A 26,239-nucleotide genomic window follows, 5' to 3' on the forward strand; every position below is an offset into this window, starting at 1 on the left:
GAATAAACTGTGATGTTTGCACTATAAAGATCTCTTCAACCACAGGTGGTGCAATTGTTCTTTCAGGAACAAAATGTTCATTCAGTAGCAGTAGAACGGCGATCATCGTTGTCAGACACATGATGAAAATAAACATTCCAACAGAGATCCAAACAAAGGACCAAGATGGAATCATGTACCTGTCACAAAACCTATGATAAGCATGAAGAAGTCTACTGTGTTGAGTGACTGTTTCGCAAGGTGAAAAGTCATCTGTGCAAAATTCAGAATCATTCAGAGACGCTCTCGTAAACAGCCGTTTCTCTAAAAGGCATCATCACAATTGATGTTAAATCAAGTGGAAACTCATAATAAATCATGGAATTGAGATGCACATTTGCAACTGTGGGGATGGCAGCATCAGATTCAGCTGTGAAACTCATTGCTCTGTGTAAAGTTGGGGGTACAGAATGCACAAATAGTCTCGGCTGGGAACTCAAGCTAGTGATGTTACTGCTCTCTTCAAGGGATAGTCTTTTCAGAGTAGAGAGAGGTTGAGCGGTTGTGGTTCTTTTTTGTGTCTGCTGTAGAAACATCTTGAACCAGACAAATTACTGTAATGGGTGGTCTGTAGGATGGTTCAAAAGCTTGTTTGTTGCAGATTTTGTCTTCACCTAGATCCCCTATTTTAGGGGCCCACCCTTCAGCCTCTGTTACAACCATCTCTTCAGAATGGTTCATATTAGACAATTGTTCTCTCACCTGGTGACTCAGAGACATTTAAATGTTTTTCCAAGTGAAATTTTTGTTCATCCACCACCTTCACAGGATTATCTAGGCTAGGTACATACACAGGAACTCAGAAGAGAATCTTGCATGGAATGCAACCTCCAATACTCATCATCAAGTTATATTTAATGCTCTCTAGACTCCATACAGATTATGGTACCGACTAAGACCTGATCTTAGTACCCTACCAGTCAAGGCATGCTGTTAACACATTGAACTAACCTGCTAAACCTAACTCGAAATGGGTTGCTGAACTGCAGACAAACTCCCAGAGCAGACATAGAATTCCTGTAAGCCTTTAAGGTGAATGCAGCACCATCATGTGAGTGAAATGAATGTACTGCTCCCATTGCTGCCAAACTCTGCAAATCCTTTTTGACTGCTGAAGCACTTGCATTCCTCTGTGGCCGCACCCAAAAGAATCGAGAACATTAAGCAATTGCTAACTAATGTATACTTCTATTGGTTAACAGAATTTATTGAACTGATATGGTCCAAATAAAGCACCCTGAAAGCAAATTTAGAGACTGAGAGGAGTTGGCAAGGTCCATTTAACAGTGGAAGGTTTAATCTGTTGACACTTCTGACATTGTTTGTCATAATTTCTAGTCTATTTTTAAAACAAGGCCACCAGTAGCAGTGATGTAGCTTTGCTAGGGATGCATCGGAACAAGCATGCCAATCCCTCATCTGCTTCCTCGATTAAGTCTAATCTGGACAGCTTATTAGGAATCGTCCTATCTCCCACTCCTGGTAGAGTGACTAAATTAAGGGTGTAGTAATATTTAGGGGGAAAGCCCGTGGGAAGCTTTCTAGCCTGTTTGGTTGCATATACTCTGACAGTCTAAGCTGCAGCCTTGGCAGCTAGGTCAGCTCACAGTTCCTTTGGTGTGAAATCCATTCACACTGATGGCACCAAGTTGTGACTCACATGGACCAATGGATGTTTATCTTATAAGACAGCTACCTTTCCACAGAGCTGTTTATTCTTATTCTTGAATTCCTTGAATCCATTCAAGTGCAAATGTTGTGAGTCCACATTGCACCCTTGCACACAAACTGATGAATCTGACACTATTAGTGTGGCAACTGACGGGTCAGCCTTCTATAATGCAAGTACCATTGCATGAAATTCTGGATGTTGTACAGGCTGGTGCCTTACATCTCAGTGTGGGTGCGCTGCAGATTAAATTCACCATCTTGCACTATACCATACCCATGCACGCAGGCTGTGGAGTACTTATATCTTGCTCCTACCTCTGGTTGAGCAGAGCCATCTGTATACAACACGCTCTGATGAGACTCAATCGGTAAGGCTGTTGGAGTAACATTCCATTTGTATTGGAGAAAAGCTTGTTTACGAAGAGTGGGATCATACTTAAACTTTATATCCGCTTTAAGGAAGAGGCCCACTACACCCATCTCGGGTGTAGGGCAGAAGCATTAGGCATGCTTGCCTTGGTGACTGCCTCTAGTGCCAGTACAGGAGAAACCACAATCATGAGTTTTTCTTGCACTAAAGGGCATGCCTCAAAAATAGCTGTCTGCACAGCTGCCTGAAATATTTCAATGGAAGCATAACGTACTTCTGCAGGAGAATACAAGTGAGACTTGCATGATATAGTAAGGGTCTATCCCTTGTTGTAGGTCAAGTAAGTATACCCTAAGTAGCTTGGTATGACTGAGAACTAAATTGGTCTTACTGTCCCTAGTTTGTGAATATTTTGGCCCTTATTTATGAAAAATGACGCACAACTGCGCTAACGCAGTTGTGCATATTTTTTTTTAACATAATTTCTTAACTCCATCTCTGCGCTATAATTATGAAAAGACACACAATGGTGCTAAGGACTGGCTAGCGTCAGAACAAATGATGCTAGCTGATGAAGAATGGCATTCGGGAAAATGGCACTAGTTGGTCAGAAATGACATTAGGCTGGTTTGCAGCAACATTTCTGCTGCTAATCAGCCTAGCATCATTTTACAACACACAGGTAGCCAAAGAATGACTCCTGTCTAAGTATGGACAGGAGTCATGACCACCACCTCAATGCCCACCTCAGGGGATCTGTGTCCCCCTGGGCAAGCCCTACATACCCAGTGCCAGGCATGGGGCCCCATGCAAGGGGCCCCCAATGGCACACCACACACATACACATACACATACCTGGGATGGGCTCCCTCCTCCTGTAGTGTCCCAGTGGAGTGGGAGGTGGTGTGCTGAGGGTTGGGGTGGGCATCTTTGTGCCCATTCCATTGTGTTTCCCCATGGATATGGGCCTACCTCCACTCTAATGCCTGATCTGACCCAGGCATTAAATAATGGCGCTAAGCGGGATTTGCGCCATTATTTAGTTCCGCCTCCCACCCCTGCGTTGTTTCATCGCCGGTAGTTAAATATGGTGCTGGGGGGACTAGCGTTATTTTTAGGAAGGTAACACCTACCTTGCATCTCATTGACGCAAGGTGGGTTGGCGCTTTCTAGAAATGGTGCTAACTCCAATTTTGAGGCTAGACGGGTCTAGCGTCAAAAAATAAACATGGAGTTAAGTTAGTGCTGTCTTAGCACTAAAATAAATGGTGCTAAGGCGACACTAACCATCCATAAATATGGGCCTTTGTCTCTAGCATGTCTGCTTGCAAAGGTGGCACAAATCAGTGTGTTTGTTTGTCCACTGTTTTGCTGAAAACATAGAAGAAATCAAATCATACAAGGGCTTTGCTTGCTCAGCATAATGAGGTAAGTAAGTACTTCCAAAGTAAAGAAATCCCAGCAGCGATTGCAATTTCTTCAGTGTGTTGGGAGGCTGTAGGGTAGCATACCTCTGAAGGAAGTCAGAAGCCAAACCCTTGTCCTCATTAATTTAAAAAAAAAAAAAAAAAAAAAACACTCTTATCCAAGAAAGGTCACCTTATGGATGGCAGTCTTTTAAGTTAATCTTTTAACTATGCGATGTTAATAGCATTACAATTCTGTTCACCCTAGTTAGGTGTACATCTAAACTATCATCAGTGAGATAGATCTGGTTTAAGTTCTCCTTAATGCGTGCTGAGATTAAGCCTAGAATGTTCTTATAGCCCATAGGCAAGCATCGAAGGGGGGGGGGGGGGGGGGAGAGGAACATGAACTGCACCAAGTAAAAACAAAAGGCAGTTAGATACACACCTTCAGGTGCTATGTTTTGGCTAGAGAACCCAATATAGATATCCAGGGTTGTTTTGTATTTTTTCTGCATCAGGTTCGCCATTAAACCTGTGCTATGTGCATTTTTTTTACTGCATATGTTCTTGCATGCAAGTTTAAAATCCTATAGTCTAAAACTGTCTTATAAGACCCGTCCGTTCTGGAGATGGAAAAAAGGAGCGTGTTCTTTCCTTGACGACAAGGTGCTATTATGTCTAAACGTTGCAACTGATCTAATATTACTTTTACACCACACTTTGCTTCTGGTTTCAAAGGGCATTGAGCCAGTGCTTGATGTTCACTGTGTAAAGTGATAACATGAAGAGTACACTCGCTTGGTTTCTGCATAAGGCCGGAGCAGGTCTAATAACCCATTTACTGGTGTAATTTTCCCTGATATCTTCAGGTACTATAGTGGGAAAAACCTACTCTTGTTACTTCCTCCCGCAGGTGCTTCCCTGACAAAGATGGATGCCAGTCACCCTCAGTTAGTGTGTCATAAGCTTCAGATAAATGCAGCCATAAGGCTGCTTTAGCAATGCGTTGTATAGCCCCTTCAATCTGTATGTTTAAATTATAAAACACATTTAAATGCTTCTCTGGAGTCACAGTTTCTATGAACTAAATCGGTTAGACTCACCACCAGAAACCTCTTAAGAGCCTGGTAAATTATTGTGACTTCTGCTGCGATGTCTAGAAGCCCTCTCCCCCAAATCCTGTTTTGTAGAAGAATCCATAGCAGTATCAGCATGTTCCTTAGAAAGTCCGGCTACTTTCTTTAACTGGAGTCTTAGAGTCCAATCCTTTCTTTTTGCTCTTTACGCTGGCTTCAACATCTAATTCTATTTCCACTTTCCTGCTATACGCCTTTCTTCAGTACAAAGATCAACTCCTCTCTGCTAGTTTGTAGTCAGTGTCCCGAAAAGAACATGGAGAGCTGATACCATACTGTTTTTTAAAATGTTTTCACTGTCCCTTAGTGTGAGGAAATGGGGTGTATTATATGGTGCGGTTGTGCAACCTCACTGTGTAATACACTTAACGACCCCTTTAGGACTCTTGGGTTTCATCTATCAGACCCTCAGCTCAACCCAGGGTAGCTGTGGCACTGAGCAGCAAGTCTTACACAGAGGAACACGTGTAAAGCATTTAAACAGCACCGAAAACAACTGAAGAAGAAACAGACACAACAATCAAGAAATCCAACACCAATTTATAACAGACTGTATTTTATAAGAACTAATAGTAATTAAAAAAGATCCACCAGAGGGTTCCGGAGATGTAGCTTTAACATACAATAATGAATCAAAGCAATTTCACTCAACCCCAAACAAGCCTTAGAATGGTCAACAAATTGGACACTCTGAAAGTTTTTCAAGGAAAACTTAGGTAAGCGTCAATGTAGTCGGTTAGAAGTACTTTGGGATGACCAACTCTGGCAGCGAGCTAGTCAAGTGGACCAGCAAGGCCCTTAGAAACAGTTACCCTCAGAGAAGAAGCAAACTGTCAGCAGTTCCCAGCACTCTATCTGCCTTGCAATGGATTCCTACAGAGTGGTCCTGAAGCAAGGGATGAAGGCTGCTGAAGAGGCTCCAAGAATGCTACCCGGTCGATGGTGGTCTTACTGCAGGGATTCCTCAGTCCACAAAGATTGGGGGGGGGGGGGGGGGGGGCTGGACTGTGGCTGTGGTGGTGATTTGAAGACTTTGGGCTACCGCTTGCCCCAGCAGATTTCCTTAGCTATTGTGTCCCTGTGCTGCAAACAGGAGGCCAGTTGGCTGGCCTTTGGAGTCAGCTTCTCCCTTAGTAGGACACAGCAGGCAAAGTCCCTCTCTTACCTAGCAACCAGGTGTAGACCTCATCGGTGCAACCTTGTGTTTCTAGCCCGCTGGTGCAGCAGGGTAGTCCTTCTGCCAAGTTGGTCGAAATCTGAGGTCTGGAAAGTGTCTACAGAGCAGGATGAAGTTGGGAGTCAATGGGCTACCAGGCTGCCTCCCAACCGGTGAACACGTCCTATAGAGTGTCTCATCTGGCTATCCCAGGAAACACCATTATGCCCACTCCCAAGATGGCGAATCCCCTCTCTCGGTGTACAGACCTCCCTAGCCCACCCCTAGAATGTTGCTACCTCAGAGTATGGCGACTGGTTTCCCTTCTCTGTTCCTTGTGCCAGTTTGTCTACCTCAACAATGGGGCAGCCCTTCCCCCCATGTTTTCCTCATCTGCCCTTCAAAGACAGCTTCACCTTTGAGGACTGCCTTTTGGGGCTAATACCTGAGTGTCTTCTTGACACCTGCCTGGCCTACAATCTTGCATTGTTTTTCTTTCCTGGGAATCGTTGGCACGTCTCTCCAAGAGAGCAGAAAGCAGTCTCGTGGAACAGGCTCCATGTGTGCCCAGTGAGGCAGAGGATTTTTAAAGGAAGCAAAGTGGCAGCATGACGCATACACAGAAAAAGCAAAAAACAAGGAAGAATAAAACGAACGCAAAGTGCTGCATGGGAAGGGGACATATGTGCAAGGTGGCATTAAGCCACTAAAAGTGGTTTAATGCCACCTTGTAAATAAGGTGCAGTGCTTAGCGCCACAGGAGCATCACGAAAAGTGACGTTCCTGTGGCGCTCGGGGCTCTTAAATATGCCCCTTAGATTATAACCACTCCTATTAGATTCCCAAAATACAGGAGATCCAGTCCGTCATTGCTCTCACACGCTCCATTTCATTTTTCCTTCTTTTAACGGAACCCTCAGTGTCACTTTTAGGTTTTAAATGTGGCTTAACGGTCATGTACCCAAGATATCTTGACCCACAGAGGTATAAACTTGTGCAAATATTTTCAATAGTTGCCATTCACAATATTGGACTGCACCTGCTTCCAGTCTGATGCATAGCCAGAACTGAAGCTTCTCCCTTAATGTTGCTCAGGATGATAGAGCAGATAAGTACAGAACAAGCACAAGGCTGCAGTTTCAGTACCTGAGGGAGAACTGCCAATGAAGGTGTTCCATGTGTGCTGGTGTAAATGCATGCAAACATGTTTCCTCAGGTGTTACATTCATCTTCAGGTGGCACCGTCCCAAGAGGAAGAATACATACAGCCCCATTGCCTAAGCTTCTCTGCAGTTGTGGCTTAATCTCCACACTTGTGGCAAAATGTCAGAAATGATAATTTGTGGTGGAGGCTCCACAGTTGGGGCACAGTCTCCACACTCATGGGAGAATATCCACAATGAGAATTTTCTGTGGAGATTCCACCATGACTGCATAGGCTGTTTATGAATCGGGCCCATAGCTAATATTCTGTTTGTCTTGCAGTGTATTGTGTGGTTAGACTGCTTGCAACGGATTGGTTTTGTAAGCAACCTTGAAGACAATCTCATCCTGCTTTGACAACATGTTTTCTATGACAGCATTTATATTCTCTGGAAGAACGGGTTGTATATCTGTCCCTGAACTACAGGCCCAACCACAAAACCTAGTCTAGAATTATGGTGCACGGTACAAACTATACAAGTCTCCTGAATAAGGCAACTTAAGATCCCTACAAAATCAGCGATACCTAATGCCTCAGGATGTGGAAGGCATTTGAACAACTTTTTCATTGATCACTAACAACAAACGGATATTCCTGTGTAACTTGCCACCAAAACACCTTTGGTGTTCCTGTTAAATCAAGCTTTGTAAACATGAAACTGTCTAGAAGCAGAATCAATAGTTTCAAACTCTACCCATAAGTACAACTTCTCTAATGCATACACAGCGTGAGAAGCAATTACAAAAGTAATTGCCCCCTTCCATCAAGGACACGTAGAAGATTGAGATGATTAGTAACTGCTTTCCAATAACTGGTCCCTCTTGCAATAGGGGCCACGATGTAGAAAGTATTTGAGTGCAATGGGTTCAAAACATTAGAAAATCCACAGGATGGGGAAAAACCTTTTAAAAGTCAAGCGTGACAAACATAAGGAAATAGGTGCTCCCCTATCCCTACAAGAAAGTAACTATGATTACTACAGCTGACTCCATAATGATGGTTCATGTGTATGTGCATAGTTGTGTGTGCACATTTAAAAGGAATTACTCAAGGAGTTCCAATAAATCCAGGCCCGAGCCCGAGCCACGTCTGCATGAGCTACGACTGTGGCATAGCTCTACAAGCTGTGTTTTCACATCCACAGGTGAAACTAGTGAACTTAGTTCAATGTACCAACACCTGAATGCAAAAGACAGGTTATTTTAGCCCAGCAGAACCGCATCCAAAGCATAGTTGAGTTACTAACAGTCCCTAAACAGGGATCAGGGATACTATTGTAATTGGGAACAACCATGTAATTCTTTACAATACCACAAACACAAACTGCACTAAGAAAATAGACGCTTTACCTAAAAGCGATTATAACAGTCTCAACCTCCCACTTAGCATGCCTTAAATAACCACACAAAATATCATTAAACATCACAAATCAATGCTGCGAACAATGAGAAAACCAGGTACTCTGGCAGTCAAAGTCTTCTCTGGTAGTATATTGTGTAATACTCTTGGGTTAAGAACTTTTTTTTTTTGCTTTCCTTTATCAAATTCCCAGTTTGGGCTGGGCGTTCACTAAAGTTTTTGTACATTTGTACATTGAAAGGATCCTCTCTGATGGGGTTCCTTTCAATGTACAGAGATGACTGCTTGGTCGGCAGTCACCTCTAAATTTGTTAGATGGTAGGCATCCTTTTTCGAGCCTGGTATGTTCTCCAGAAATGAACATTTCATTGATTTAAATTCTTGAACCATAATCATCAACACAGGAGTCTCAAAGGACAATTCAAAAGCAGTGCAATGATAATCAAAAGGCACATAATTATGGATTTGCCACTTTTGCCATCTATCATCTGCTACATAATCTGCAGATTTTAACAAAAATGGTTGTTTCTGGGGCAAATGTTACTAAAAGCATGGCGGGTTTGCACGTAGCGGGAGGCCCTTCGCAAAGGTTACCTGGTCATCTTTCAGATGCTTATTTCTGTATTTGGTAGTTAAATTGGTAGCTATGAGGTGAAATCTTTGTCTAGAGTATCACCATGTAGAAAAATCACTAAATAATCAACTAATACTATCGAAAAATGTGCTGCATTATGCAGCATAATTTGCCTTTCCTTGCTTCCTAATTCCAGATCCCCTGATCATAGCACGGTAAGGCTTCAAGCACTGTCCCGGATCGGAACTCCAACCAATGAGGGGAGAGCTGTACCTCAGCCACTTCACCTAGAAGACATCATGCTGTACTCAAGTTTAAAGGGATTCTCTCTGAGCTTCGATGCATGAAGAAGATCTCACCCGCTCCATCAACAATCGGATCACCTGCTGTAACCTCTTAAAAGCACAACCACCTCAGGTACCATATCTCAAGCAAGCTGGTACACTGACATTTGACACACCAAGCAATACTACAAGCCGCTCTATCACTACTGGTGACTAACCCACAATGTAAAAGACAAGCAAACCTAAAAACTAGAACTCCAACTATACCACGAGCTACTAAAAGCCACCAAGCACTCAGCACTTACAGTACAAATAGACAACAGCACCGACAACCCAAAGGAAACCTTCTACAAACTGAAGGAATTCACCTTACCTGCCACCATCTCCACTACCATTATTTCCTCTCAGCAACTCTGCTCCCAGTGTGGTCTATGTGTTAGAAAGAGTGTAAGAACAACCTAACCAAACCACTCAACTCCCCAACTCCAGCAGTGGACAATGACAGCACTTCAGGAACTCCTTGACCTGCTGGCCCTCCATCACCCACACAGAAAACGCTGCTGCCATGCACCTCATTGGACCCTTGCCCACACTGCGCCTATGCTTGAGGACTCAAGCCTGTCTGCCCAACCTTTGCCCCAATCGTCAATGACTCCCTCACGATGGACTTCTGGAAACACACCAACATCCGGTCACTAGTGAAGAAACCTACAGAAGACTTGACCCCACCAGAAAACTACAGACCCATCTCCTTGTTAGCTTATCCCGTAAAAGTGTCATAGAAAATAATTAACAAGACAGTAGTGAACCACCTCCTCGACCCATCCCAACTAGGTTTAGGCCCTCATCGTCCTCAACCGTGGCTTTTGATAACTTCTCATACCTAACCCACATCTAATGCCTCTACACGACAGGATTTCGAGGAACAGCTCTTCAATGGATCGGCTCCCTCCTCACAGGACACATGCAGAAAGTAGAACTGGCACCCAACACCCCCAAACCCACTGAGCTGATCAGTGGAGTCTTCCAGAGATCATCACTCAGCCCCAGACTTTAATGTCTACATGGCCCTGCTCGCCAATATTGTCTGAACCTATGGGCTCAACATCATCCAAAAGCAGATGTCACACAACTTATCCTTTCCCTCTGCAAGGACACCACTAGCACTCAAGCAAAATGTACTGAGTATGTCATAAGATGCCCTCTGGATGAAATCCAACTGGCTAAAGCTTAATTTGGATAAGATTGAGTTGGTACTCTTCGGGAAAGACAACACTGGTCCTCTGCCTCAGTCATCTGAACTGGGACCTACACCCACGGCAGCCAGCCAAGCCAGGAACCTGGTAACAGTGATTGACAACCATAGATGTCCAGCCTTGTCAGCTTGATTACCACTCCCTGCATTCACACTCTTAAGAGCCTCAAGAAGATCTTCAGATGGGTTCCTTTCAACATCCACTGAACAATCACACAGTCTCTAACCACTAGCAAACCACACTACAGAAATGTACTAGACATCCTAATGTCCGCCCCAACTCATCAAGAGATCATCAAAAGAGGATAAAAACATGACTAGTTCAACACCTTAGATAACATACTTTCTTTCCAAACACTACAGCTCCTGCAAAACTCTACAAAAACTGTTCTCTTCCAAAGACAAAATTTCCCCACAAACTGCATCCAAACAAAAAGCATAGAAATTGTAGCAAAAGGGTGCAGGTGTCATCCACGCCTGAATCGCCTTACAAGCCCCCTGCTAAGAGTACCAAAGGCCAATTTGATTCTATCCTATCAACTCTTCTGGACTACTTCCTAAGCACAGCACATAAAAAATATCTTCCACGTACCTCAGCACAAACAAAGGACGAGGCTCAGAATACATCTAGTCCTTATGAGACAAGATCTGGAGTGCTGAGAAGTGCTACTGAAATATTCCATTAGGATCTTGCAGGCTCCAGAGAACTCCCTCAAATCGCAAATCAAAGCAGTTTTTGAAACAGCCAGCAACATATGGCATAACGACCTAGCCCGAGCCATTAAAAAACCTAAAACTGATGCTCTCAATATCCTTTTCTCTGACATTTTCAGCCTGGAAAGAAACAGTGAACAGATATCTCGCTAGAACTGGACTTGAGAAGCCTACGTTGCTACTTGAACACGTATGTACCTGATGCTTCTTACATGGTCAGGAAAGTGCAGTCCTCCTATTTGTACCAAGCACTAGCACAGGGAAATTCAAAACATGCTTCTTCTTGCCCTACCAATCATGGACTTCCACTCAACTTAAGCGAGGGAAGGCGAAGAAAGATCCTGCAGGCTGCACAACTACTGCAACAAATCATGGCCTTATCTGCTGTGCTTCTTTCCCAAACTTGACTGTGACTGACGTCGCCTGCTATTTCGTCTACTATTGGCCAAATGGACACACTCCTCCTAATGGTCAGTATCCATCTGACTCCTGCTCTGCACCCGCTGTAGGCCAATGATACGCACTTTAGTTAAAGCTCTTCAAAGTAACTACCCCCGCTTTCTCCTGGTGGACCTCTAATCCAGAGCGCTTTCTATCTTTGTAAAGCCATCTTGGATACCGTTGTTTGTTCAGGCGTTCTATATTGCACTCAGAATTTATTGGTGTATTATATTAATTATTTTAAACTGTACATAACAGCACTTTAAAGAGCCACTAACGTTACAAAATAAGCAAGCACTATTAAAATTATGTTGATTCTGTCAGCTAAGCAGTCTTGCATGCACTCATTGATTTCTTTAGAAACACGGATTTTACATTTCCTCGTTTGACTTTAGCAATAGCTTTGTGCGTGTTTTTATCATGTAATATTTTTTAGCAACTTAATATGAATAAAATGTATGTTGCAAAACGATTGTAGCACAAGTGCATCAAGGAGTGGCACATATCTAGGATAAACCATCTCCTATACACCCATAAAAATTAAATCAGGATCCAATGACGGCTAAAATATCAAAAACTAGAGAATGTTGTGTAGCGAGTAACTCAGATGCTCAATTGCTAGATGACATGCTTCAGAACAATTCAACAATTATTAGAGAGAAAGTAAGAGACTGAGAGAAATGTCAAAGGGCAATGATGATTTGCCAAGATACAGGACAATACAAGCACATAACAAAAAGTGCTTCACAAATGAACTAAAGATCCCAACAGTAGAACTGAGGAAAAACACAAAGGAGCTATAAAAATGGAAGTAAAGTTTGAAATAATGCGAAGAAACTGCAAAAGTCAAGGCTGATTATAAGAAAGTGATGTGGGAAGAAAAAAGTACATTTATTGATAATAGCAAATCATCTAGTAAGCTTTCAAAGCTGATAAAATTAATAAAATTCAGAAATTTAGTTTGATTCTATCAAAGAAATCTGCAGTATGCAGATTACATTATAATTCTAGATCAAACATACATTAGATTGCAAAGGGCATTGATTGAACTGCATATCTAGAACGGTAAAAACAATTTAGAACTAAAACAGGTTAAATATAAGGACATGATTTTCGGAAAATATGAAAACAAAATGAAATAATCATGGCATTCTTGCTCAATGATGTGGAAATATGCTACAGCCTATAATGACCTTAGTATGTTGGTAACAGAAAAGAGTACATGAGACTTCCAAAAGCCACACTAAAAGACTAGTGTGCCACTGTAACATTTATTTAGATTATGCACACTTAAGGAAAAGTTATAAAGTTCTTCAAATTGTGTTATTTAAAACTAACTGGGGCCAAGTTGCTGCCATCCTTGATGAATGGTTATCAAGGATTCCCAGAACGCTTCACAGCAATACTGGATTCAATACAATGCAAAAAACTTTCCAAAAAAACTATTCCATCCGCTAGGCAACACCTTGAGGGAATAAATACAATTGAGGTTTAGGTTAATTTGTCAAGACCTAGCATGCAAAGCAAACTTTCTGAAATACTATCATCTAGTCAAAAAAACAAAAAAGGAAAGTAATTATCAAGTCTATTTTCAAAGACAGTTGCTCTCCCAAGAACCCCTGGTCTACGTACTTTAACACAATTCACGACTTCGAAGCAAAGTCAATCTGGGAAAATTACATCTCCCAATGAGCAATTAAACAAACTTTTAAATTTCACATGTACAGTTATCTCATCAATAATTTTAGAGCAAATGTTACAGTAACATAATCAATGGTGTTCAAAAAAATATAATGAGCGCTGTAATACCTGGGGTGATTAGCACTGCATGGCAAGGGTGCGAGTTATAGTTAACTTAGGGCACAAGTTATAGTTACTTGAAAAAACGTCCCTGCAACTGTTTTTGAGTGAATTACTCCAAACTATAATGTACCTGTAATCTTTGTTATTTTCAGTGATTTTTTTAACATAACGTAATTTTTATTACTATAAGTTAATTCAACCACCGCCACATCCCCTATAACCACTCATTGTGCACTTTCAACTGTGCGTGGTGGGGTTGGCTGCTGGCCTGCGGCCAGTCTGTGCGGGAGAAAGGGGGGGGGAAGAGATCTATATATCGATATATCTATATATCTATATGCGTTGATTAATGATATACTTAGAATGAGATATTTCCGAAAAAATTGAAAAAAAAAAAAATTCTTTGTATCAATTAACAAGAGTGAGATCACCTTTAGGTATGCAACAACTATTTATAGTTGAAAAGAAACCAAAGCAGGAGATTACCACAGACTCACCTAGACGAGAACCCTTAACCTTTAGTGTGCATGTCTAAGACCTTAACCACTAGGCCAGAGGTGACTCCTTTCTATGGAGTGTCCAGACTTAGTTATGACATTCTACCCACCGATTTTGAGGGGAAAAATACTTTAATGTTCCATCACTAGGAATGTTCAACAGCGAAAACAATAGAAAATAAACAGACACTGCCCAGCGATGCTAGGACTTGAACCTTCAGCCTACTGATTGACCGCACAAGACTGACCACTAAGCCAGAAGTGGCACTGTTCTGCTCTGCATCCAAACATAACTAACATTCGTACCAAACATCTTGCTACTGTGACTCTTTGAAGTCATAGTATGGAGAGATCATTGCAATAACAATCTTTCTCTTTTTTTCCTCTCACCCATCCCATTATGGGATGGAAGAGAGAGAGTGAGAGATTGAGAGAGGAGGAGAGAAATTAAGAGATTGTCAGAGAGAACTTGAGGGAGGGAGAAAAGGTTTTTTGGCTTTGAAGAATGATATACGTAGAATGAGATTATTTTAGGACAAATTATTAAAAAGATGAGTGTATTTCTCATGTAAAACGATTGAGATCACCTTTTGGTACGAACCCTTAACTTTTTAAGTTTAAAATAAATTAAAGAAGGGAAAAACACCACAGACAAACCTGGAGTAGAACACTTAACTTTCAGTGTGAGGGTCTGAGACCTTAACCATTACACCACGTTGTGACTCCTTAGCATGCTGTTTCCAGACTTATCCATGATATTCAACCCAAGCATGTGATAGCAAAAAAATATGAATGTTCCATCACTGGGAAGGTTTAACAGTCAAAACACTAGTGAATAAAAAAAAAAAAAATTGGTGTAAATCAGTTCAGTAGTTTTTGAGTTATCAAAGGAAAACCACATTTTTATATCTAGGCAGAGCCCAAGGACAGATCTCATGGTGGATCGTTGGCTGTCAAGCATTTTATCTATAAGGTGCTGGCAGCCATCTTGGGACCAATGCAAATGATAACACACATTGAAATGCATTGTAGTTAATGACATGTTTTGAGGGTCATAAAAAGGAGAACATAGAAATGGTGATAACAAATGTTCATTACAATATAAATCATTTGTTGATGGTACCATATGAATTTTAGGAATTGCAGTAAGTTCTACGGTGATTTTATCCTGCTAGGAATTCATGAATCATGTTTGAGAGAAAACTGTTTTCTCATGATTTTCCCATAGATGTTATGGAAGGTGCTCCAGAAGCTAAAATGAGAGCATATTTTCTGTAAATTCACAGTGTCTTTCTCAGCCATAAGAGAATGAATTCTATGTCAAGACCGGAGGCGAGGATTATGCAGTTATTACTCTTTTATTAGAGCAAGTTAAAAAAAAAAAAAAAAATTAAATAAAAAAAAAGGTAAATACAACATATCCCAAGAGTCCCATAACTTTCATAGTAACCATAAACCAATAGTAGCAGTGCCTGGATGTCCATATAAATGAGTGCCGGGTCCTGTCCTTCCTCTCTTCTCTGCTGCTAGGTAGTGCACTTTCGTGCTGCGATTGTGCCTTGTCAGGTGCGCTCTGACTCGTCCATTGTGCTTCTTCATAATGAGATTCATCCCAGCCATTGTGGTTGCCTTCCCTCTGGGCCCATAACGAGTTTCTTGCTGGGTAAGCGGACGGAAACCTCAGTTTCCGTCCACTGGTGAGGCGGAAAACAGCCTACAGCATGGTCTCCGGCTCCTAATAGAGCCGACGACAATGCTGTAGTGCGCAGGGTGCACAGCACCCTGCACAATATTCACTGTCTGCAAAGCAGACAGTGAACATTATGTTGCTGCTGGTCAGGGGGGTCCGGCACCTGTTCTCCACCAGTCTTCATGGCGGTGAAACCAGAGAACGAGGTCATAATCCCCAGGGCAGTGCTGCAGGCAGCGATGCCCTGGCAGATTAGGACCACCTGGACTGCCAGCCTCTCTGGATGCGGAATTCTGGCGGTGCTGTCAGTCTGACCGCAGCACAACTGCTGCGGTCATAATGTGGCAGTCAGACCGCTGCTTTGGCGGCGGAATGTAATGATGCCCAGTGTATTGATGTGTTGTTTCCCATATGCTAGTATCTCCAATATGGTTTATATTTAGCTCACATTTCTTGTCAGAAAGATACTTTTGAAATCCCCAGCCTAATTTCAAAAGACACCTTTTATAATGAATTTGTACTTTTTTTTTTTTTAATATTATGTGGGATGCAAGTCTACATTATCCATTAATCTTTTCCTGGTTAGTCTTCTTGTACTCACAATAACAGAGTTTATGTATGCTTTGCTCCACTATGTATTAATCTAAAAATTATTTTTCTAGCATTTCATCACCTTGTGGTTTTCTGAGTGCAAGACATGTTGTACACTGATTTCTATAATCATTGTAACAAAGTGAAGAAGGAAATGTTTGCATTGGTCTCAGACACTGGTCATCATTCAGGGTAGCATTCCAAAGAACTGTTTTTCACCAACTGTCTCTCTCCCCAGACAGTGGGTCTTGCTCCTATCTGGAGTAGCATAGTAAATAAAAACATGATGAACTGGACTGCTGCCCAATTAATTACCAGTGGCTGAGATTTGTTCAAGCATGCCACCCATCACCTATTTTTGATCGGATACTAGTATGTGTGCGATTCTTTTTTACCGATGTGCCTAGTTTCCTGGAAAACATATTTTTATTGATTACGAGTGGGTGCCTGTTACGATTGTCAGTTCTTGTTGTCCTGTAGTTATGACTACGCTCTGATCCTAAATGCATACCTGTTCTATAATGCTTACATATTCTCCAACGGTTGACACAAAATTCATTATTGTGTCTGCTTGTATGAATAGCATTCTGCCATAAGGACCTTGCTTCTAGGCACCTGGTGAGTATCCATTCCTTTCCAATGAAAACCCTGACTTTAGTAGAGTTATGTATTTTTTTCCTATATGTGTGTGTGAAGCCCCTGGCTTGGGCAGCAATTAAAAGTCTTTGTATATGGAATGTAGATATTCAACAAAGGCACTAATGTTATGAACATGTGATTGATTTAAGAGGTCATTATATTTAAGCACTTTTCATCTAACATTTATTTTCTGTAGCTCCACTTTTCTTTTATCCTTTGGTGGTTGTTTATTGCTTCGATTGCCTGTTTTTCCTTGGATTGAAGGCCTTACCGTAACAGTTACTCATTCATTATTTACTAGAGCACATTAACTGATATGGCAGTAACTCTCCTTTAGATATGACAGCCTAGTCATATTCAATACATTAACATGGTTTTTCAACACTGTGTGTTTTAAGGTGTTTCTCCAGCCATTTTTCCGTCTTGAAAATCGTGTCACATTCCATACATGTGTAGGATCTTTCCCTGGTGTGAATTTTCAGGTGCAGTGTTAGTGCTGCATTTCTTTTAAAACCTTTCCCACATTGAATACATTTATAGGGTCTTGCATCGGAGTGGCTTCTTTGATGCACTCTTAATGCACTTCCAGTTGTAAAAGCCTTGTCACATTCAGTACAAATGTATGGTTTTTCACCTGTGTGGATTCTCTGATGACTCACTAGTTCGCCTTTTGTCTTGAAATCCTTATCACACACCATACATTTAAATGGTCTTTCACCGGTGTGATTTCTGTGATGTAGCATCAATTGTACCTTTGATTTAAAACCCTGCTCACAAATGCCACATTTATGCGGGTTTTCACCAGTGTGAATTCTCTGATGTAGCATTAGCAACTGCTTCAGCTTATAAGTTTTGTCACATTCAGTACATTTATATGGTCTGTCCATTGAGTGGGTTACATGATGCATCTTTAGTTGCTGGTTTAACCTAAAGGCTTTGCCACATTCAGTACATTTATATGGTTTTTCTTGAGTGTGAATTCTCTGGTGTAGCATTAGACATTGTTTTACTTTGAACGCTTTGTCACATTCTGTACATTTAAATGGTCTTTCTGCGGAGTGGCACCTCTGATGTACCATTACTGCCCCACTTGTCCTAAAAGCCATGCCACATTCTGTACAATTATATGGTTTTTCCCCGCTGTGGATTCTCTTATGTACCTGTAGGCATCTTGTTGTCCTAAAAGCCATGTCACATTCTGTACATTTATGAGGTTTTTCACCAGTGTGGATTCTCCGATGGAGCAGTAGCACTTGCTTTGTTTTGAAAGTCTTTTCACATTCACCACATTCATATGGTCTGTCCTCAAAGTGGCTACTCTCATGTAGCATTAGATCTCTTGTTGTTCCAAAGGTTTTATCACATACTGTGCATTTATATGGTTTTTCACCAGCGTGGATTCGCTGATGTGCCGTTAGTGCTGCTTTTTGTGAGAAAGCCTTGCCACATTCAGTACATTTAAATGGTCTCTCCGCAGAGTGGGTAAATTGATGCATCCTTAGAGTCATTTCTGTTTTAAAGAACTGGTTACACTTGGTACAAACATGTGGTTTTTCATCTGTGTGCGTTCTCTGATGCATTATTAGACGAGATTTTGTTCTAAATGCCTTGGCACATTCAGTACATGTATATGGTTTCACCCCAGAGTGGATTTGTTGATGTACCCTAAGAGCACATGTTGATTTGAATGCTTTTTGACATTCAGTACATTGGTATGGTCTTTCATCAGTGTGGGTTAACTGATGCAGTTTTAAACTCCGTTTTGTACTAAAGGCCTTGTCACATTCAGTACATTTAAATGATTGCTCATCAGTCATAGTTCTAAGATGTACTACTAGAAGTTGCTCCATTTTGAAAGAGTACTCACATGTGTTGCATATATGATAGAGTAGAAACGTTGCTCATTTATTGTCATAGGAAGATGTTCCTCTGGACAACACAGGAACTGTTTATGGCAAATCCACTCAACTTTTAAATAAAAAAATAAAAAATCAACTTCTCTCTTGCTGTCTGTTCGGCACCTGTTTGATTAAGAGAAAACAAGGAATTTCATGGGATTAAAATTAGCATAACTTAGTTGTAATAATTTAAATGAAGACAAACGTAACTGGCTGCATGTACAAGTCGAACTTAGTAAATCCTTGAAAACGTTACAAAGATGTGAAGGACACAGAGGCAAATAGACATTCATTATCCCTCAACATGGATAAAACAGACAATGCTACATGTGATTAATTAGCCCTGCCTACAACTAACTTCTAGAATGCCTTTCCTCATTAGTGAAGCAAATGCAAATCTTTGTTGCAGCAAAAATGAATTCTCATTCCCTTCTGGCCCCACCAACATCTTTACTTGGGATTCTCTTCTTCTAGTTGGAGAGAAAGCCCGATTGGGGAGAACAAGAATTATTTATATGGTTTTCGATTTGCCCATAATAATGTGGGCTGATAATTTCCTCCAGTGTTGGATTCATCATTCAATAGAGATCCATGAGCACTCAATGGGATCGATTTGAGAAACTGAGCTCCATATTTTGCCTCACAGAGCTAGTATGCAGCCCCTCCTACCCCATTTGCACTGCAGATTTCCTATACTAAAACGTGTATTTTTAGAGATGCAAGGGTCCACCTCTGTAGCAAAAAAAGCACTACGGACATGAAAGTCATTATTTTATCATTATATTACACACATTTCAAGATAGGTTGATGCAAAAATGATTTAGTGTTTAAGACTAAGCAGTTCTTTCAAAGTATATATTTTAGTAATGGCTAAACTGTACATACTGCAAACATTGTTAAAATGTCCATGAAAAGTACACCTTCCAGGACTCAGATCACAACAACTATACATTATGTTCTTCTCCAACACTTCTTGACATAACATTTATGAGGACAGCCCGAATTCGAAACATTATACCTAGGGGGCTTGGGGCGGGGGGGGTGAGGTTCGGGGGAAGAGTGTGGAGACCTCTGGATTATGCCCTGTCCCACTACTGTTGAAGATCGTGCACCAGAATTTTTTTTTTTATACTTTGATACGCCGGTTAGACATCAAAAGCAGATAATAATTTGATGAAGCACTCACACTGTTTTGCTTCTTGAACTAATATAGCCCTTTTCCACATCAAGTGTGGGTTTGGGTACGTTTTTGGAGTCAAATCAAATATCTTGGGTTATGCCTTTAAGGCCCACATAAGTCTATACTTTCTCTACAGTTGTAATCTACTCTCATGTTTGTGTACCTGTGCACTGATAATCTGATGTTATCCAGTCAAGACGAATAGTGGCCTCAGTGGCAAATGCTAGAGACCTATTTTTGGTCAAAGAAAGTAGATTATCATGCTTCATTGGCACACACTTCTCAACAAAATACATTTCATTCACACACAAAATATCTGTATGGTACATTTATCTTTTAGATAAAATAACCAAGGGTATTGAACAGCTCGTTCCCTCTCAGAGCAACCAAGCAGTACATTATTGTTTTTACATTACAATCAGCAGCAGGATGTTGGGCTGGATTTCGGCTGCTCCGAACAATTTCTGATACAGGACAAAGAGTATACATAAATATGTCAAACAATGTCTTGGCATAGACATTCATGTTGCAATATACCTCATAAAAGCAAGTTTTCAGTGTTTGGTGGTGAAAGAATGACAAAATAAAGTTCCCCAAAAAAGCCGAAGCACTTCAGGAGCTAAACATTTCAAGGGAGGCAGCCTGGAAAAAATAGGAGTTGAAAGATCTAATTTCACATTTGCAGCTGTTTTAAAGCTATAAACAAACGATTTGAATAGTCAGCACACCAGAGGACCGTGATACAGAGTAAATAAAGGAAACCAGTGCAAAACGAAGTGCAATTCTGATGCAAGTCAATGTTGGGTCTTTTTTCCTCTCGTGGGCAAACAAGATAGTGAGATAGTAACAATTCATAACTAAAAACAGCACAAAACATTGGATGTTTGGGTTTACCTTGTCAGTTCCTACCCAGAAAGCTGCTGCTGGTTCAGAACCCCTTTCAGACTGTGACAACGAGGACTGCTTAATTTTACAGAGTATGCACCAGTGACACAAAAATAACTAAGGATGCAGGCCAGGTTCTGGCTCAGCAATTCTAGACAGGCACATAGGATGTCCACATTGAGGGGGGGGGGGGGGGGGGTGGGGGGAGAGGAAGCAACAGTAGTAGTTGACCAAGCTAACCCAAGCAGAGATTTTCCTAGACCCAACCACAACATAGCGTCTTATAGGGCAGAAGTGCCCTCTGATTTTAACAGATCAGCAGCGCAAACCATAGCTGTGGGCCAAACAATGTTAAGTGTAATTCCACTGGGAACTGAAAAGCCTAAAAAAATGTATACACATTCGGGCCTATCTGGGCTGTAAAACTAGAAGATGGGAAAGGCCAGAGTTCAGTCCAGAATGAATGAACCTGGGCAGAGAAGCGATATATCATTCACCTTTACCTGTGAATCTCATGTGGGGGAATTTAAACATGTGGAACTTGTCTGGTTTGAGGACTGATTTTTGGGTCACAGTGTTTTTTGGTTGTAGAGGTACGCCAGAGGGTGGCATGATCTTTTAACGGATTGGCATGCTACTTGAATGTAACCGCTAACCGTCACTGCTGCCAAGGGAAGTATCACCCATCAGGAGCAATGGGCTCCCTTATCAAAAGGGCAACGATGTGTGGTCTGCATTTTAAAGGTTTACTTTGGGATGTGAGTAAAAGTAGAGCTTTGGTCTTAGGTTGAGGACCTAGTGACAGGCGGTGTGAGTTTCTGGGCATGACACAGAAGTTCACATCAACGATTGGGACAGGCACCCCGGCAGCAGATTAGGGAGCGGGTGGCATATTGGACTTGGAGGTACAAGTCCAGAGAAGCATTTGCTTAACTCTGGAGTATACTGTCTGAAAGACCACCTCCCCCCACCAATTGACACAGTGACATGCAGACTTCAGGTTGGAAGACTCCTGCACGTCACACTGCACGGCAGAGGACAAAGGTGTTGTGCTTCTCATTCTGGAGGTCACTGTCTGCATTTTGGGCAAACAGTGAATGTCACAGTAGTAGTTGCCTCACTGAAAATGTAAACAGTCCAGCCAATTCAATGCACCAAGGTCCAATGGGCTTCTGATATATACTATATAAATCACACTGCATAGCGCTGCCTGGACGGCTTTCATGACGCCAGATACGTACTAAATTTTAACTGTTGGAAGTCTGTGGCTTATTTGCCACCCCACACCCCTCTGTAGTAAGTGAAAATGTGTTTGTGCTTTGCGTTACGTTGCATATTTATTTTGGGATTTTGTGTAATCCTGATTTATTTGTTGACCTGACTCATTGAATCCAGCAGGATAGCTCCTTTTTGTATTGCAAAGAAACACTCAGATACTTCAAACATGCCTATTTCTAAGTGGAATAAGCTGCTGGAACAGTTTCCACTGATTTAAGGCTGTGAAGGAATGAGCATGAGTAAAATAACGAATTTCCATTAAACTTGCAATCCTATGCCGCAGTATTTTTTTTTTTTTTTTTTGGGGGGGGGGGGGGTCTGTCTAGTAACCACCTAGTGCCGCCGAACCTGGTACAGTGGGTACCTTTAACCACGGAACTAGGGTACTTTACACCTAATCTCAGCTTTACAGGCTCAACTACATACGCCGGTAATAAAAACAAGTTTAAACTAGGAAAGCAGCGTCTCTCCCCAGAGCCACAAGAACGGAGGCGGCAGGTGAAAAATAAACTGCAAGGATAAGAAACCAACCGCTCCCCACAGACCTCGGGAGTGCAAGAGCCAAAGATACCGGCCCTAGGTCACCGGTGACCCCCCCCAGGACTAACGCGAGCAGCGACAAGTGACCACGGACCTGATGGCACCTCTGGGCCTCGTCGCTGACCTCTGGAGGATTCAAGGTCACACCTCTAACCGCGGAGGTCAGAGCGGCGCAGAAAACGCTGAAGAGAACCCTCCGGGCCGATGCAGCGCCGCCTCCCACAGCGAGCACCACGCCGTGCAGGACCCCTCTATCCCCTGCAGCCGGACGTGACGTCTGACCTGCGTTAGTCACTCGGAGCATGCGCAGACTGGCCGGAAATGTCCAGAGAGCATGCGCAGACTGGTCAAATTGTCGCTAGACCATCTTGAGCGCGCGCCCTGTGCTCGCTGCGCATGCGCAGCTATGCACGTCAGCCGCCCCCCATCTCATCTCGTAGTAGCTCCAGTTCCGAGCATGCGCAGCTTTGTACATTGTGTAGTGTACACGTGCATGAGAGGTGATTTAATCAAATGCAGCAAGCTATCCTGGACACGCCTGTACAGCCCAGATACGACCATATCTCGGTGCCTTATACTCGCATCCTTAATGTTATTATTATTTTTTAAATGAACAAATGCCTGCACGCGCCCCTCTGTGTAATTTGTCTTGCTGTTTTGGTTCCTATAGAAGGACCAATAGTCGAGGACTGTGCTCCAGTGAATCGAGGCATTGGTGTCATTCTTCTGGCCGGTGGGAGTGTGATCACAGCCCACGCGGGATAGATAGGGCTATTTTTCTAGTTTAAATCAAGAATAGTAATATCTTATGAATGACTACATTTATCAATCTGACCTCTCGTATAATAAACACTCTCATTCAGAGTAAAACATTTTAGAATCTGTAAACAAAATCAGCATGTTTCAGGGAGTTGGTAATTATATGTCAGGACCAGAGGCTGCGATTATGCTTCCCTTTCTTTTCTACACGTAATATAGAAGCCAATCAGATACAATAAAGAAAATCTGCAATAAAGCTATAAATCCCATGAACTCCAGTTCATGAATCACATGGGCCAATCCCAACCGTCTAGCCCTTCAATAGTCACTGCCACCATCTTAACCTCCTCTTTCTTTGCTGCTCGGCAGCCAGATAATTCACATTTTGTTTATTCTCTGATGCATGCATTGTACTAATCGCATTGTGTATTTCCGTTGGTTATGTTTCTGTGGCAACCGTGTTGTTGTCGACGCCAGATCGTGGGCCGTCAGCATCGCATTGTGTGTTTCTTGTTTCTGTGGCAACGGTGTTGCTGACAGCGCCGGCTTGCGGGCCATCAGCAATGCGTGTTGCCAACGATGCGCTCTGCACTACCAGCACTATCATCTTTTGTTATGTTGTAACCTTTCCCATGTCAAACAGGATTACTTTCAAAGCCATCCCAGAGTAATTGGATGATCATCAAACTATTTTAGAAGTCATTTTCTCATCATCCGACATCATCAACTTCTTGAAGTCATAAACAGAGTTTAGAAACGTATGCTGGATTATTTGAGGATGCCTTGAAAATGACTGTCCGATTATTTGGCAAGCTAGGGCTGTTCTTGATGGTTTCAGGATGACTCGAAAATGAGTATCTGATGATTTCACAAGATGGGATTATTGCTGATGATTTGAAATGAGTATCTGATTACACCACAATATGGGATGGTTCTTGAGGATTTGAGGCTATTTTAAAAACAGACTATCAGATTACTTCCCAAGTACTAACAAATGGAAATGCTGCCTGATGATTTAAGGATGTGTTACTGTTACTAATTACCTCAGGACCATGACTAATATTTTGGTTTCACTTTTGTTAGAAAGTTTTAACCTGTGGCATGGTTTCAGAATTATTTGTGGATTATTGCAAATTGAAAACCATTTAGATGGTATATACGTTTTACACTAGATGCAAATAAGCATGAAATATGCTTCAGAAATCGATGTGTAAGGTTAATAGATTTATTGGCTTGTATGCACACTTTGAATGAAACCTGTGATTTCAAACTTGGCTGCAAATTGTGTTAGCACCCGATTTTAAGTGAGGATGTAGCTCTTTTAGAAGACAGCTTTCTCGTAAGTCAACGTAAATTGTGCCAGCTATTCTCTAAGTGTTTACCAAGTTGTTCTTGGGTAGCTCAGTAGGCTGATTGCCTGCTGCAGTGAACTGAATACTGCAGGCTTCTGGTTTGAATCTCAGCATGGCGATGACTCTTATTCTCCACTGCATAAAGTGGCTAAAATGAGAACCTTTGGACAATGATGCCTTTTATAAGTGCCACTGAAGTGGTCTATGCAGTACTACATTATGTAGCAAGGATAAATTATGAATTTTCTCCTAAACTAGAATTGAAGTCAAATAGTTTTAAGCAGTAGAAAGTTAAAATATTGCTATAACTTGCTGTAAAAATCACGAGTCTCTTATCTAAACATAGCTTGTTGACATAAATGACTAGCAGATTTCGAAGACAGTGCCTGCCGCAGTGATATGTGTGTCTGCAGGTCACTTTGAATTTGAAACAAACAAAATGAGCGTATTTGTGGTGAATAAGCATGACATCTTATAGTGCGATCCCAGCATATCGCAAAAGATATTTAAAATTAGGTAATTATCTGAGAAATAGAGTGTGAAATAGGCTCAAAAATAGAAATCAACACAGCACTTCCTGATAAATGTGCAGCATCTACACAATTTAGCAGGGTGTCCTTATAGACAGTTGACTTGTTACCATGTCACACACCTACAACAGTGTGCCCTGGAGTAAGTTAATTCTCAGCAAACAACAAGTAATTATTTTCTGGGGTGTTCCCGTTTAGATTTTCACACCTCTGCGCAGTGTGAATACTTTCTGCCAGCATGGAGCCAGCACCACAGACACCCCACGCCCCCCCCACTCCCTTCCGGCAACAACAAAGCATTTGTTTCTGTAAGGATTTTGGCACCAGGAGTGTGGGCTAAACCAAAGACAGGGAAAAAAGGAACATTATTACAATAGTTTCTTAGTACATAAAGCAGTTTGTACTTCCATGGTACTTACAAAAATAAAAGCAAAGCACAAATAATCAAGAAGTCCGCATTATGAGTGTGCTGGTGCCCCATTCTAAGTTTACAATTAATGGAACACCCCCCTCCTTCAGGAGTCTGCTGGTATTGACCAGGCTTACTTTCCATGAATGAACTTTACTCTTCAGTTGAGATCGAGAATGAACATATTCAACGTGCAGACGGGAACGCGATGCCCGTGATGCAGAGATTCTGAGCTCCGTGAAACATGGAGGCCCACAGCAGACCGACAGACACGAGGAGACAGACAGATGCCAGGCCCACCAAGGGACAGAGGGAGACTAGCGGAGAGGTCTTCAGGGCAAAGGTGCCACGCACCATAGGGGAGCAAGCGCTTGGCTTTGGCCAGTGTGAAAGGCATGCAGGTCCATGCTAGCTCAAGTGGCCACATGTGTGACACCTTCAGCTGCTCTGGGCTTCCCCCCCCCATCAGCACAGCCAGTCCAGGTTTTTATAGAACAGTACTTTGCATATTGGGATTTCTAGGTGCATACTACAAGTCCCAGAATGTAAAGTGTCCCTGTCAAAAAGGTAGGACTT

At 42.0% G+C, this 26,239-nt stretch overlaps 1 protein-coding gene across 1 annotated transcript; it reads right to left on the bottom strand.

Annotated features, from left to right (window-relative positions):
- Positions 1-15,251: 15,251 nt before the first annotated feature.
- On the bottom strand, positions 15,252-22,908 carry LOC138296861 (zinc finger protein 624-like). Its single transcript, XM_069236345.1, has 2 exons — positions 22,708-22,908; positions 15,252-18,853 (listed from the first exon to the last, which is right to left on the bottom strand). The coding sequence occupies exon 2, from the start codon at positions 18,680-18,682 to the stop codon at positions 17,198-17,200; it is 1,485 nt and encodes a 494-aa protein (XP_069092446.1). The 5' UTR covers positions 18,683-18,853; positions 22,708-22,908; the 3' UTR covers positions 15,252-17,197.
- Between the last annotated feature and the right edge of the window lie 3,331 nt (positions 22,909-26,239).

The sequence above is a fragment of the Pleurodeles waltl genome, chromosome 5 (assembly GCF_031143425.1).
Source record: "Pleurodeles waltl isolate 20211129_DDA chromosome 5, aPleWal1.hap1.20221129, whole genome shotgun sequence".
In the NCBI taxonomy this organism is placed as follows: domain Eukaryota; kingdom Metazoa; phylum Chordata; class Amphibia; order Caudata; family Salamandridae; genus Pleurodeles; species Pleurodeles waltl.

Coding starts and splice junctions, on each gene's coding strand:
- LOC138296861 (XM_069236345.1), bottom strand. CDS start 18,682: ATGGAGCAACTTCTAGTAGTACATCTTAGAACTATGACTGATGAGCAA.